The sequence below is a fragment of the Salvelinus sp. IW2-2015 genome, linkage group LG8 (assembly GCF_002910315.2).
Source record: "Salvelinus sp. IW2-2015 linkage group LG8, ASM291031v2, whole genome shotgun sequence".
NCBI classification, from domain to species: domain Eukaryota; kingdom Metazoa; phylum Chordata; class Actinopteri; order Salmoniformes; family Salmonidae; genus Salvelinus; species Salvelinus sp. IW2-2015.
The window spans coordinates 41,299,972-41,316,054 of NC_036848.1; the positions used below are offsets into that span (position 1 = coordinate 41,299,972).

Below are 16,083 nucleotides of genomic sequence, written 5' to 3' on the forward strand. Positions count from 1 at the left end.
GTCTTACTGCCGATGTATCTTGTTACACTACGTGTCACACACATCAAAGCAGATACATTTGTCTTAATTAGTGAAAAAAAGGTGAATGGTCTTAACTATTCCACATGAAAGTGTTTTCTGACCCTTTTTAATGCTCTGGAATATTCTATTAATAAAACCAATCCAGATTAAGTTTCCGTTCATTAAAAGCGAATTTGGTAAATTAACGCAACCGTCGCCCTCGACTCTTTAATCGCCCAAGGACTTAGAGCTGAGGTGAAGCGAACACGAGTGCCCTCGCTCTCGCTCTCTCTCTCAATCCCTCTTTCATCCCTCTCTCTCCCCATCTCTCCCCCCCATCTCTCTCCATCTTTATCCCTCTCTCTCTTTCTCTCTCTCAGTGAAACCACCAGAGAAGGGTCTCTGTGATCCGGCTTCATTAACCCAGCTAAGAGGCAGATAGATAGGCTATACACCCACTAAATCTCTCTTCATAAAGCAGGAACATGACAAGACTGATATCACTGCCAAGCCACTGCGTACAGATACTGTGGAAACATACAGTATTTACTTCACAGTTTCCCTTTATACAGAATCGAATAACATTACTAGTGAACTAAAGCCATGTCTTGCCAATGAAATAACATGGGAGCCTAGCTCAAGAGCTGCCCAGTGCTAATTTAGCAGTTGGCAACTAGAGTTCTCAGAAGAGGTGCTCAGGGCTCTAAACATTGATCGCAGCACTGATATTAATAAGACTAACAATTAAACAAATGCCTGTGTAAAGTATTTTTTTAAATTTGTATTTAACTAGTCAAGTCAAAAGGATAGTTCCCTTAACTATTTTATGTAATCCTATGTTGCACTGTGTGTCCGGGGGTCAGGTAGTGAGACAGAGAGCCAGTTAAGGATTTCCTCCTGGTTCACTGTGCTGCTGTCCGTGTTGCTCTATGACAATAGAAGGGATGTGGAGCTACAATAATCACTGACTGGAGTTCAACATCCAAATAGAGACAATAATTAGCTGGCTATCCTCGGGGTTAACCTCGCTTTGGTTATACAACCTAAGTGGAACTGTGACTGAATGTGATGCAATTAGTTTCAAGTTCAAGTTGACGCAGCTCTCAATTGAGAAATGGCTAAAGTTATTCTTTGAAGTGGCACAATGTTATCTATGATAGGAAATGTCTGCTCATTTCAATTTGGCCTATTTCAAATTTTCTTATTATTACCAAGAACACAAGAAATCTTAAATCCTGTTTACCAGAAACCCATTCGAGTCTATTTCTATAATAATGTGCGTCATCGACTCAACGCATATTAGATTATTGCTTTTTACAGCAAATATATTTAGATTTATGTAATTTGCTTGTTGGATGGATGATATTCTGCATAGAGAGAACATAGCCTGGTTTTTCCCCTGCCTGAGACCAGAGGCTCCAATATGTCTCCTGGTTAACAGGACCGTCTGGGTAAATTCATCTGGCTGATTACTATCTGATTCATCATGGATGTTAATGAGAAGGTGTATTGGAGCTAGCCTGGTTAAACAAGACTGAACACTGCTCAGACTGAGCACACCACATGAGTGCAGCATTCCGTCTGGTTTAAGCCTGGATGTGAGGCTGAGCTCCCTTCAGAAGCCTCCCTACACCACATCTGCTCTGACCATTATATCATCCTGCAAAACACACCTTCATCTATCAGATCAACAGGGAAACAAGCAAGGCAAAAGCAGGGAAGGTACATTTAAAATGGGTAATAAATGGACCCTTCTGGTCCAGTGGTGGTGGACATTAAACATGAAGATAGGGTAGGGGGTCTACAAATTAGATTGCTAATACAATCCACCCTGGCAACCGCCCTCTGACTAATCCAGGAAATTAGTTTAGTAGAGTCTCCAGTTGGCAGACAGAGAAAGAGTCATTTGTGAATCTAACAGAGTCCAGAGCTCTGACAGTCACAACAACTGAATGGTTCCGTTATCAACAAAGCAAGTCTTTATCAGTCTGACTTTTAGCAGTCATTAATGTCTCTTCACCAGTCTGTATTTCACCTGTTTACACCATCTAGGTCCCACAGGTACATTACCGTTCAAATGTTTAGGGTCACTTAGAAATGTCCTTGTTTTTGAAGGAAAAGCACAGCGCAAACTGTCTCTAACCAGAATAGAAATAGGAGTGGGAGGCCCCGGTGGACAACTGAGCAAGAGGACAAGTACATTAGAGTGTCTAGTTTGAGAAACAGACACCTCACAAGTCCTCAACTGGCAGCTTCATTAAATAGTACCTGCAAAACACCAGTCTCAACGTCAACAGTGAAGAGGCGACTCCGGGATGCTGGACTTCTAGGCAGTGTTGCAAAGAAAAATGCATATCTTAGACTGACCAATAAAAATAAAAGATTAAGATGGGCAAAAGAACACAGACACTGGACAGAGGAACTCTGCCTAGAAAGCCAGCATCCCGGAGTCGCCTCTTCACTGTTGAAGTTGAGACTAGGGTTTTGCGGGTCCCATTTAATGAAGCTGCCAGTTGAGGACTTGTGAGGCATCTGTTTCTCAAACTAGACACTCTTGTACTTGTCCTCTTGCACAGTTGTGCACCGGGGCCTCCCACTCCTCTTTCTATTATGGTTAGAGCCAGTTTGTGCTGTTCTGTGAAGGGAATAGTACACAGCGTTGTACGAGATCTTCAGTTTCTTGGCAATTTCCTGCATGGAATAGTCTTCATTTCTCAGAACAAGAATAGACTGACGAGTTTCAGAAGAAAGGTCTTTGTTTCTGGCCATTTTGAGCCTGTAATCGAACCAGCAAATGCTGATGCTCCAGATACTCAACTAGTCTAAAGAAGGCCAGTTTTGTTGCTTCTTTAATCAAAAAACAGTTTTCAGCTGTGCTAACATAATTGCAAAAGTGTTTTCTAATGATCAATTAGCCTTTTAAAATGATAAACTTGGATTAGCTAACACAGCGTGCCATTGGAACACAGGAGTGATGGTTGCTGATAATGGGCCTCTGTACGCCTATGTAGATATTCCATTAAAAATCTGCCGTTTCCAGCTACAATAGTCATTTGAAACATTAAAAATGTCTACACTGTATTTCTGATCAATTTGATGTTATTTTAATGGACAGAAAATGTGCTTTTCTTTCAAAAACAAGGACATTTCTAACTGACCCCAAACTTTTGAACGGCAGTGTATGTCAACAAAGTTTTATCTGAATCTCAAATTGATTTGAGAGTTGCAGTTGAGTGCCACTGAAATAGCTACACATCTACTCTGTCAAATCTACTCCAGTCAGTGGAGTGACAGGTTGGGTTGAGCAGGTGCAGAAATGGTGCAAGGGGGCAGGGGTTAAATAAATTTCAACATGTGCACCACAGAGCAGAGCCTCTGTAAATCTATAAATAACCCTAACTCTCTATAAATTTACCCCCAAAACAAATCCCCTCAATCTCATTTTAGGAGTAAATCCCTACGATGAAGTCCTCATCCAAAAACGACTAACTGTTCACTACCCTCTCTCTGCAACTGGGGTAGTTGATGATACAGGAACAGAGACAACTTCTGACTTGAGATCTGTGCACATTCCTCTGTAGAATCTCTGACAGGATGGGATACATTTGGGGGTAAGAAAGCCCACCTCATTATGTTTAGTCAGCTTACAGTACAAACTAGCCTTGCACATGATACACATTCAAATAGACCCAAAACAGACTGTCCATTTCATCACATTTTAGCCACTTGTTGGAATGGAAAGTGTGATAAATCCTTAAATCAGAACCTTAGTAACCCTCTATTACTAAAACCTCCACTCATCCCAGCTTGACCAGTGGAACAGAGTAGGACTTAGACCAAATCCCATACTCTGTTACTGTACATGGGCCAACTTCCCATTTTAAAAGCTGAACTGGGTAATGGGCACAGCCTGGCGGGTTGTCTTTACTGTCCCCTAGCTAGCCTGGTCTGTGTGTTGGAGCATGGGAGAACCCTGTCACCCCAGGCAGGCTGTCTCTGAGAGCCTCCTCTGGCTACAACCTGTAATCTAAAGCCTGTTGTCACCAATCCCTTTAACTTTATACCACTTGGACTCCCCTCACTGGCCCCACACGCACAAACACACATTTACAGGGACACACGTCATGCACACACGCAGATGCAGGAGCACATAGACATACACACGCACATAGATACAAACGCACATATACAGATGCATGCACATCAGTGGAGGCTGCTGAGGGGAGGAAGGCTCATAATAATGGCTGGAACAGAATGAATGGAATGGCATCAAACATATGGAAACCATCGGTTTGATGTTGTTGATACCTTTCCACTTATTCAGCTCCAGCCATTACTACGTGCCCGTCCTCCCAATTAAGGTGCCACCAACCTCATGTATGTATGTATGTATGTATGTATGTATGTATGTATGTATGTATGTATGTATGTATGTATGTATGTATGTATGTATGTACTTAGGAGGCTGGTGGGGGGGGCTATAGGAGGACGGGCTCATTGTAATGGATGGAATTGTATCAAACATCAAATTTATGGAATCCACAAGTTTGACTCCGTTCCATTTATTACATCAATAACAATGAGCAGTCCTCCTATGGCTCCTCCAATCCAGCCTCCTCTGATACATACATACAGCGCATTCGGAAAGTATTCAGACCCCTCAACTTTTTCCACATTTTGTTAGGTCACAACCTTATTCTAAAATTGATTAAATTGTTTTTTTACCCTCATCAATAAAAACACAATACCCGATAATGACAAAGCAAAAACTGTTTTTTAGAAACAATAACAAATTTATAAAAATGTATCAACTGAAATATCACATTTACATAAGTATTCAGACCTTTTACTCAGTACTTTGTTGAAGCACCTTTGGCAGTGATTACAGCCTTGAGTCTTCTTGGGTATGACACTACAAGCTTGGCACACCTGTATTCGGGGAGTTTCTCACATTCTTCTCTGCAGATCCTCTCAAGCTCTGTCAGGTTGGATGGGGAGCGTTGCTGCACAGGTATTTTCAAGTCTCTCCAGAGATGTTCGATCGGGTTCAACTCCGGGCTCTGGCTGGGCCACTCAAGGACATTCAGAGACTTGTCCCAAAGCCACTCCTGCGTTGTCTTGGCTGTGTACTTAGGGTCGTTGTCCTGTTGGAAGGTGAACCTCCGCCCCAGTCTGAAGTGCTGAGCGCTCTGGAGCAGGTTTTTATCAAGGATCTCTCTGTAATTTGCGCCATTCATCTTTCCCTTGATCCTGACTAGTCTCCCAGTCCCAAAGCCACTGAAAAACATCCCCACAGCATGATGCTGCCACCACCATGCTTCACCTGAGGGATGGTGCCAGGTTTCCTCCAGACGTGACGCTTGGCATTCAGGCCAAAGAGTTCAATCTTGGTTTCATCAGAATCAGACCAGAGAATCTTGTTTCTCATGGTCTGAGAGTCTTTAGGTGCCTTTTGGCAAACTCGAAGCGGGTTGTCATGCGCCTTTTACTGAGGAGTGTCTTCCATCTGGTCACTCTACCATAAAGGCCTGATTGGTGGAGTGTTGCAGAGATGGTTGTCCTTCTGGAAGGTTCTCCCATTTCCACAGAGAGACTCTAGAGCTCTGTCAGAGTGACCATCGGGTTCTTGGTCACCTCCCTGACCATGGCCCTTCTCCCCTGATTGCTCAGTTTGGCCGGGCGGCCAGTTCTAGAAAGAGTCTTGGTGGTTCCAAACTTCTTCCATTTCAGAATCATGGAGGCCACTGTGTTCTTGGGGACCTTTAATGCTACAGATGTTTTTTGGTAGCCTTCCCCAAATCTGTGCCTGGACACAATCCTGTCTCAGAGCTCTATGGACAATTCCTTCGACCTCATGGCTTGGTTTTTGCTCTGACATGCACTGTCAATTGTGGGACCTTATATAGACAGGTGTGTGCCTTTCCAAATCATGTCCAATCAATTAAAATTACCACAGGTGGACTCCAATCAAGTTGTAGAAACATTTCAAGGATGATAAATGGAAAATGGAAAGCTGACTCAAGTTGTCCAAAAAGCACCTGGAAGCACCTGGATGATCATCAAGACTCTTGGGAGAATGTTCCACAGACAGATGCGTCAAAAGTATAACTTTTTGGACGACATTGGTCCCATGATGTCTGGCGAAAACCAAACACTGCATTCCACAGTAAAAACCTCATACCAACGGTCAAGCATAGTGGTGGTATTGGGATGGTTTGGGGATGCATTGCCAAAATTCCTCCACAGCGATGTGCGAGACTGATCAACAACTACAGGAAGCATTTGGTTGCAGTCATTGCAGCTAAAGGTGACACAACCAGTTATTTAGTGTAAGAGGGAATTACTTTTTCACACAGGGGAATTGTGTGTTGCAAAAATGTGTTAATTAAATAAATATAATAAGTATTATTTTCTTTGTAAACTCAGTTTCTAATATTAGGTTTTGGATGAAGATCTGATAATACTCAGTATCAAAAATATGCAAAAAGAGAACATTTGAAAGCGAGCAAATACTTTTTCACAGCACTGTACATGCATACATACAAACTGTAGCACACACACAGACACACGCTCGTGCTGCCAGCTGGCTTTAAACCCGCTAACACCCACCCCCACAGCTCTTAATCCCAATCGGACCATGGGGCTGACGGCCACAGTGGAAGTGGGATGTATACAGTGAACACACACAGATGTTGTTTCCAATGGCCAGCCAGACACTCATTCTCTCTCTTCTGTAACCTACTTTGGCAGTGACAACACGGACAGACACAGTAACAAACATTTGTAGTCTTGTTTAGCTGTACGGAGACGCGACCTGGCAGTTTGTCAAGACGCAAGAATGTGGGAAATGATTAGTACAGGGCAAGCCAAAGGGCAATGGGTTATGATGAGTGTGTGTACTGTATTCTGTATGTTAGTCAGTGTAGCTAATGGAAGTGTATTATTTTCATGAACGTATGATCCGGCTGCTGGCCTTTTCAATAGTTGAGTATGTTGCACCACACTGCTTTGTGGATCCAGAAGAAATACTATAAATGTTCATCTATGAATGTGTGTATACGACAATGCAGGAGCGATCACTATACCATTATTTTGCAGTAATAGCTCACATCTTTGGGCGAGAGGAGAGCAAAGATTGTGGGGGGTAATATCTTGGGGTTTAGCTACTAGAGCAGGATCTAGTACCAGGGTCTAGAGAGATCTAAGATCTAGTACTGGGGGGCTAAACTAAACTGCCATCCAATGATTGCATTGTTTAATCTGCTGTTTTAGGGAGCGGGAGCGGACCCCTGCTAGGGGGTGATCCATCCATCCGGGTGGTCCCTCCCTCCACCCTGGTCTGTCCAGACATCATGTCCCCTCATGTCCAACATCTGCTCAGGATCACCACTAGAATGTAAATATTTTATTTGATGTGCTGGGGCCTTATATCAGCTAGAGCCTGATACTTCACGCCCATATGCCTGCTGCCAGTACATTCATATTTCTGTAGATTTGATACACCTTGGAATGAGATTGATGCTGTTTCTGGCACCCACTTCTAATCAGAGAGCTGGATGGGGGTCGAGTGACTGTGAAGACTGAAGACAAACCACTGCCTGGAGATTGTTGCCTGGAAGTCCAGGATGTTGATGCTTGTCTACTCTGACCGGGCGGAGCAAAGCTGTCTTTGGCTGACCTGCTGGGGGCTTGAAATACTAGACACACAGGCCACTTCAAAATAACAGTCATAGAACACCTAAGACATTTATTGACTTCTGTGTTATATATTGTGTTGTTAGGGTGGATGTTTATACAATCTATAAGCACACCTTTGATGTCTACCTGTACATCTTGTATAGTTACTAGCTATAAGGACACCTCCTTTTAGAATCCCTGAAAACACAAGCACAGCAAACTTCTTCCTTTTAGAATCTCTGAAAACACAAGCACAACACACTTCTTCCTTTTAGAATCCCTGAAAACACAAGCACAGCACACTTCTTCCTTTTAGAATCCCTGAAAACACAGCAAAGCCACATTCTTTCCTTTTAGAATCCCTGAAAACACAAGCCACAACACACTTCTTCCTTTTAGAATCCTGAAAACACAAGCACAGCACACTTCTTCCTTTTAGATCCTCGAAAACACAAGCACAGCAACACTTCTTCCTTTTAGAATCCCTGAAAACACAAGCACAGCACACTTCTTCCTTTTAGAATCCCTGAAAACACAAGCACAGCACACTTCTTCCTTTTAGAATCCCTGAAAACACAAGCACAGCACACTTCTTCCTTTTAGAATCCCTGAAAACACAAGCACAAGCACCTTCTTCCTTTTAGAATCCCTGAAAACACAAGCACAGCACAACTTCTTCCTTTTAGAATCGCTGAAAACACAAAGCAAGCACACTTCTTCCTTTTACAATGCCTGTGAACTCTAAAATTAATTGTGTTCTCAGGGCCACAGGGCTGAGGGCTCCAGAGAGTAGAGCTGGGATGATAAACTGAAAATCATCGATACCGACTGAACAACCATTTATTGAGGATAATTTATATCGATAAGTAGCCTTTACTAAGAGAATGTGACATTTGAAATGAAATAAGTCTTAATATAGGCTATTGCTAACGGGACAATTGATTAGCACAACATTCAATGTAGTAGTAGTAGTTTAAAGGGTAATGTAAAAAAAGTAACGCGGGTGATTCTAATGTTGTAGAACTTAGGGTTCAATTGATTGGTTATCATGATAATCAGTATTTTGCATGATATGGATTTTTGGCCATATTCGCCCAGCTCTACCAGAGAGCAAGCAGTTACCTAGCCTGGCCAAGAAACACACACAACGCCACGTCCTCCGGCCTCTATCCAGGCTCTATCCAGCCTCTAACTACGCCTTAATATTGGATCTACTTCCATTTAGTTTGATAATTTGATAACTCATTAACAATCGAGGCAATATATTTGCATCCAACAAAATGATACTGTGGGACTGCAACTCTTCCAGACAGTCGTACGTGCTAGGTCCACTATTCCTCTCATTCCATGGCAGCTGAAACACATGTGGAGCCCTCTCAGGATTCCTCCATAATCAATTCCTAATTATGTGGTGTTTTTTCTCTACAGCATGAGCGCAGCAGTAGCTGGAATCCTTAAGTAGTCCCTCTCAATCCGCTCCTTAAATGTCCTAGTCTGTGCAGTGCCAATGATTCGCTCACCCATTAAACATGTGTGTGTGTGTGTGTGTGTGTGGTGTGTGGTGGTTGTGTGTGTGATGGCGTGGGTGTGTGGTGTGGTGTGTGTGTGTGTGTGTGTGTGTCTACTGTCTAGCCTAATCCTTCAATGTTGTCCCACAATACACTAAACTCAATCTTAACAGTCAAAATGAATGGAATTCTTTTTTTCTAAATCTCTTTTAAGCTGTTTCAATAAGGCAACATGGTAGGAGGCCTCATAAAGGCTACCTTAAGGATGGAAAAACAGATTATATTCTCATTCTGGTAATCTCAAAAGAATCAAGTTAAAGATTATTTTGGGCTTTAAATATAACATGTATCATATAGCACACAGAGTAGAAATATGTCATAAAGATACAGTTGGGAAGGAAGACAGTAAGACACAGGATGGTAAAAGAAAACATAAGAAAGAAAACAGGACTTACTCTGACAAACCAGAAGGGCAGAGAGAGAAACAGCTGCGTAGGGGGGCTAGTTAGTTGACTGGCTGTATCTGATGTAGCCATATAGCCTATGGCTGTAGCTAGCAGATGCTTTGTGCAAGCCAGAAGGCCCTCCAGGAAGTGTTCGAGCTACAGGCCAGCCAAAAGGCACCCACAGCATGGCAATAATGACTTCCTAATGTCCCCTCACACCCCTCACCCTACCGCCACAACAAAAACTGCTGGCCAACGAAATAGACCTATAGTGTAGATTCAGGGCAGGAAACCACTAATGTCTGGATTCATATAAAACTTCAACACCCCAAAGACTCAAGCAGTTTGTATTGACGTTCTTCTCAAAGAACATGTATGTTTCCATGCCCAGTGAGATTTATAAATGGCATAATTACAGTCTCCAAGATACAGAATGAAAGCCAAAGGACTTGACAGTAAAATGGAGATGAATTCAACATAAAAGAATAAAGTATTAATTTGAGAAAATAATTGTCGTCAAGGTGCCCATTTCTGATAAGAAAAGCCTATTGACAGATTCAACTGCCCCTCAACACCGCAACTTACAGTCCCAAAGAACAAATACACACACACAATCATGAACACACACACACAAATCATGCAGAAACACACAAATCATGCACAAACACAGACACTTTCTGCCCAGAGAATGGAAGGAAAGGGGTTTCCCACTTGGTGTTTCCCACGGTCAGATAGAAGAAAGCATGTTGAAAGAGAGAGGGTGTCACTAAGGTTATCAGGATCCGGACACAAGAAATACTGACAAGACACACAGCACTTAGTAAAAACCCCATTCCAACAGAGCACTTAGTAAAAAACCCATTCCAACAGAGCACCTAGTAAAAACCCCATTCCAACAGAGCACTTAGTAAAAAAAAAACATTCCAACAGAGCACTTAGTAAAAACCCCATTCCAACAGAGCACTTAGTAAAAACCCCATTCNTAGTAAAAAAAAAACATTCCAACAGAGCACTTAGTAAAAACCCCATTCCAACAGAGCACTTAGTAAAAACCCCATTCCAACAGAACACTTAGTAAAAACCCCATTCCAACAGAGCACTTAGTAAAAACCCCATTCCAACAGAGGACTTAGTAAAAAACCAATTCCAACAGAGCACTTCGTTTTTTTTAAACATTCCAACAGAGCACTTAGTAAAAAAAAAACATTCCAACAGAGCATTTAGTAAAAACACCATTCCAACAGAGCATTTAGTAAAAACACCATTCCAACAGAGCATTTAGTAAAAAGACCATTCAAACAGAGCACTTAGTGAAAAAAAACATTCCAACAGAGAATTTAGTAAAAATCCCATTCCAACAGAGCATTTAGTAAACAAAACATTCCAACAGAGCATTTAGTAAAAAGACCATTCAAACAGAACACTTAGTAAAACTACCATTCAAACAGAACACTTAGTAAAAACACCATTCAAACAGAACACTTAGTAAAAACACCATTCAAACAGAGCACTTTCCTTTATCCCCCTGACGAAGGCAAAGCTGAAAATGTCCCTACAGAAACTAGAGGAAATAGAGGCTCTAAAAACCCACAACCAGCATCAAGTGAGTGCTGGACAATTTGTAGGACTACAATGTATTTCATTTCTGCTTTCACTCTACCAGCTTAACTACACAATGAGTCTATAAAATAGACTTTGTGCCATACAACACTTGTGATTTAGGGTCTGTTTTACACAATGTGAGCGCAGACGTCTGTCTTATGGCATGTAAACAGCACAGAGGAGTATGCCAAGTGTGTAGAAGTAGGAGTAAACACGCATTAATGAATTCCATATTCTACTCTACTCATTGCCCTAGTTTCTCAGAGTGTGCCGGAGTGTGTGTGTGTTGTGTCCTTCTGTGTAATTATCTCTGTTTGTTCTCCTATGAGAGCCAGTATGCATGCTCACTATCAGCACATATAAGAACATGAACTAATCCTATATCATGGCCCTTTTTCCCTCTCCTTGTTAGCAGGCAGTAAACGGAGGCGGAACAAATTATGCCCCAACTTTGACCATATGCTGCACAGCACAGTACAGCTCTATGACATCATGAAGCGTTACACTCTGCACAGCACTGATTTGAGTTTAAGGGTTTTGGCTTGAATTAAAAAGGCATTTTAACCAGAGCTATTCTGACTACCAGGGGTAAATTTAGCATGCCAGCATAGTGTACAGTATGATTTGAGCAGACACACACACACACACATTTTACTAGACACTCTTATCCAGAGCAACTAGGGTTAAGTGCCTAGCTCAAGGGCACATTGGCAGATGTTTCATCAAGTAGGCTTGGGATTCGAACCAACGCTCTTAACCGCTAGGCTACCTTCTGCCCTTAAACCTTAATTTAACCAGGCAGGGGTTATGTAGAGCATGAAAAGGGTTAACGCTACAGAAACAGGATGGACCAGTGTGGGCTGAAGAGGGGTGAGATATGTAGAGGGTCCCCTCTTCAGCATCTGCTAATCTCTCACAGTTTAACTGCCAAACAGTTATTCTGCTTCTCTTCTCAAGACAAATGTTTACAACACATTTACATGGCCTTCGCCCCCTGCCTTGGGAGGGGCTGGAAGATTATCCTGTTTGGATTGTGTTTGTGTGTGAGATTGTGTAAGTGTGTGTATCTCACCTCCTGTGTGTGTGTGTGTGTGTGGGGGGGGGGGGGGGGGGAATTATCAAATATACTGTATGTGGGTTTCTCTTGTATCATGCAAGCAATAGACCAATGAGATGCCATAGGCTGTAGTTCATCACTGTCATTTAAATACAGTTGAAGTCGGTAGTTTACATATAATTTAGCCAAATACATTTAAACTCAGATTTTTCACAATTCCTGACATTTACTCCTAGAGTAAAAAAAGTCCCTGTCTTAGGTCAGTTAGGATCACCACTTTATTTTAAGAATGTGAAATGTCAGAATAATAGTGGAGAGAATGATTTATTCCAGATTTTACTTCTTTCATCACATTCCCAGTGAGTCAGAAGTTTACATACACTCATTAGTATTCGGTAGCATTGCGTTTAAATTGTTTAACTTCAAACGGTCAAACGTTTCGTGTAGCCTTCCACAAGCCTTCCCACAATAAATTGGGTGAATTTTGGCCCATTCCTCCTGACAGAGCTGGTGTAACTGAGTCAGATTTGTAGGCCTCCTTGCTCGCACACACTTTTTCAGTTCTGTCCACACATTTTCTATAGGATTGAGGTCAGGGCTTTGTGATGGCCACTCCATACCTTGACTTTGTTGTCCTTAAGCCATTTTGCCACAACTTTGGAAGTATGCTTGGGGTCATTGTCCATTTGGAAGACCCATTTGCGACTAAGCTATAACTTCCTGACTGATGTCTTGAGATGTTGCCTCATTATATCCACATCATTTTCCTCCCCTATGATGCAATCTATTTTGTGAAGTGCACCAGTCCCTCTGCAGCAAAGCCCCCACAACATGATGCTGCCACACCCTGTGCTTCACTGTTGGGATGGTGTTCTTCGGCTGCAAGTCCCCCTTTTTCCTCCAAACATAACGATTGTCATAATGGCCAAACAGTTATATTTTTGTTTCATCAGACCAGAGGACATTTCTCTAAAAAGTACGATCTTTGTCCCCATGTGCAGTTGCAAACCGTAGTCTGGCTTTTTTATGGTGGTTTTGGAGCAGTGGCTTCTTCCTTGCTGAGCGGCCTTTCAGGTTATGTTGATATAGGACTGTTTTTGCTGTGGATATAGATAATTGTGTACCTGTTTCCTCCAGCATCTCACAAGGTCCTTTGCTGTTGTTCTGGGATTGATTTGCACTTTTCGCACCAAAGTACGTTCATCTCTAGGTGACAGAATGCGTCTCCTTCCTGAGCGGCTATGACGGCTGCGTGGTCCCATGGTGTTATACTTGCATTCTATTGTTTGTACAGATGAACATGGTACCTTCAGGCATTTAGAAATTGCTCCCAATGATGAACCAGACTTGTAGGGTCTACCATTTTTTTCTGATGTCTTGGCTAATTTCTTTTGATTTTCCATGATGTCAAGAAAAGAGGCACTGAGTTTGAAGGTGGGCCTTGAAATACATCCACAGGTAACCTCCAATTGACTCAAATTATGGCAATTAGCCTATCAAGAAGCTTCTAAAGCCATGACATAATTTTCTGGAATTTTCCAAGCTGTTTAAAGGCACAGTCAACTTAGTGTATGTAAACTTTTGACCCACTATAATTCTGATACAGTGAATTATACGTGAAATAATATATCTGTAAACAATTGCTGGAAAATTTACTTGTGTCATGCACAAAGTAGATGTCCTAACCGACTTGCCAAAACTATAGTTTGTTAACAAGAAATTTGTGGAGTGGTTGAAAAACGTGTTTTAATGACTCCAACCTAAGTGGATGTAAACTTCTGACTTCAACTGTAAAACCATTTGGAACGGATACCACTCTGAAGGATCTAATGAATGTTGCAAAAGTTGGCTTTCCTGGTTTAAAAAATGATAGCTTTATCTTATCTTTTTCACACGTCCAGGGCCTCGAGCGGCTGTTTCAATATAACTGCTTTATAATGGAAAGAAGCGAAGCCTAGCTAGAGCTCCAGCACAAACTTCAAAGCGACATTAAACACAGACGAATTTTTGTCGAAGAAGCACTAAACATTGCTGCATGCGTTTTTATGCATTCCTCACACTGAGGTCAATTACTATATACCCTCTTATTTGATGGATAATCATAATTTATTGTCCCACCTGATGATTAAGAAATATGAACAGTAACCATCCTCCACTAGGTCTCTTTATACCCTACCCCAGATGTACCCCCATGTCTGACAACAGTTGATAAAATACCATTGCATTTCTTAATACCTTAGTGTTGAAGGAAAAACAAGATCAATTGCTGATGATTAAATGCATGCATTGGGGGTTACAGTTGTATGCCTCAACTCATGCTTTAAGGCGCATATCATAGTCCCTATCAGTCCATGCACACATCACAGCAGATGATGGAACAGAGAGGGAAAGAGAGACGGCGATTGAATCATCGTGCGTCTTACCTTGATTGTCTTCGTCCATCTCGTGAATGCCGTGATGAGACAGTCCAGAAATCAGATCGGTGCGTCAAGTTTAGATGTCAAGGTAGAAGTGTTTTTATTACTGTCTATAAACGGTAGATAGGCTACGATCTATATCCTGTAATGACAGACCGACGACTCACAGGGAGCTGAGCTGTGCAGAGTCGAAATGCAACAGCGAAAATATATTAATAACAAAAAAGCCTACCTTCATGAGAAATCTAGGGTACCACCAAATAAACATCCATGTATTACGATTAAATATGTAAATGTATAAGAAACGTTTCCAAGAATTGGATGTATTAAATCCGATGATAATAGTTATCCTGCCACTACCATCCCTCTCTATCCAGGTTAGCCAACCTACTCCAATGCAGTCCAATGCAATGCAAAGAAGGATAGCGGATTCTCTACATGGCTAAACGTTTACCCTACGTCATCACTCGGCTCCGCCCCGGTGGTGACAGACAACCCCTCACCCTCAAAAAATGTTTCATTAGTTCCATGTAACCTATATATATATATATATATATATTAAAAACTTCAGAAATATTGCACTGATAAAAGATAAAGTCTCTATTTTGTGCAACAAGCTTAAACTGTCATTCGGCGGTGTAGGCAGAAATCCGTTGATGGCGGGGTCAGTAAAAATGTAGGTGGACCACAATTTGAGCACTCAAATCAGCATTTAATTATCATAAAAACATAGCCTACCCTATACCCTACTGAAATCGATCTAACACAACAAACCATCTGACATGTAATTTCGCATTACAGACCAAATAATCTTGAAATCCATGATTCTTGCATTTAACATAGGACTCACATTGACCGAAACATAATAAACCATAGGCCTATAATTAATAGACTTTGAGATTAGAACATAATGCCCTGATATAACAGTAATAATCACAATAGGCAGCCACAGCCTATATACACTAGAACAGTGGTCACCAACCTTTACTTAGTCGAGATCACTTTATGAGTCAAAATGCCAGCCGAGTGCAATTCTCTGCTGGGCGCGGGAGACCAAGTGCGCCTACAATGTATTGTGTGATATCAATTAAATGCCTATAGGGCCCAACTATAGCGCATGAGTGGAGAAGCATAGGGCAAAGTTATATTTCAAATTAAATTCGAGTCGAAGTGAAGCGTATTTCTGAAAGTCTTTAATAAATCAAATTGTATTTGTCACATGCACCGAATTCAACAGGTGTAGACCATACCTTGTTTACTTACAAGCCCGTCACCAACAATGTAGTTTTAATAAAACAGCGAGTAACAGCGTAAAAACAAAGGGGGGGCTTGAGGGTAGAAGCTGTTAAGGAGCCTTTTGGACCTAGACTTGGCGC

At 41.8% G+C, this 16,083-nt stretch overlaps 1 protein-coding gene across 1 annotated transcript in view; it reads right to left on the bottom strand.

The window, feature by feature from the left end:
• LOC111967953 (cytohesin-3) overlaps nucleotides 1–15,106 on the bottom strand; it is a 32,219-nt gene extending 17,113 nt beyond the window's left edge. Inside the window, exon 1 of the mRNA XM_023993418.2 lies at nucleotides 14,714–15,106. Coding sequence (XP_023849186.1) covers nucleotides 14,714–14,732 — 19 coding nt within the window. The 5' untranslated portion in view covers nucleotides 14,733–15,106. The remainder of the gene's footprint in view (nucleotides 1–14,713) is intronic.
• Nucleotides 15,107–16,083: the final 977 nt, after the last annotated feature.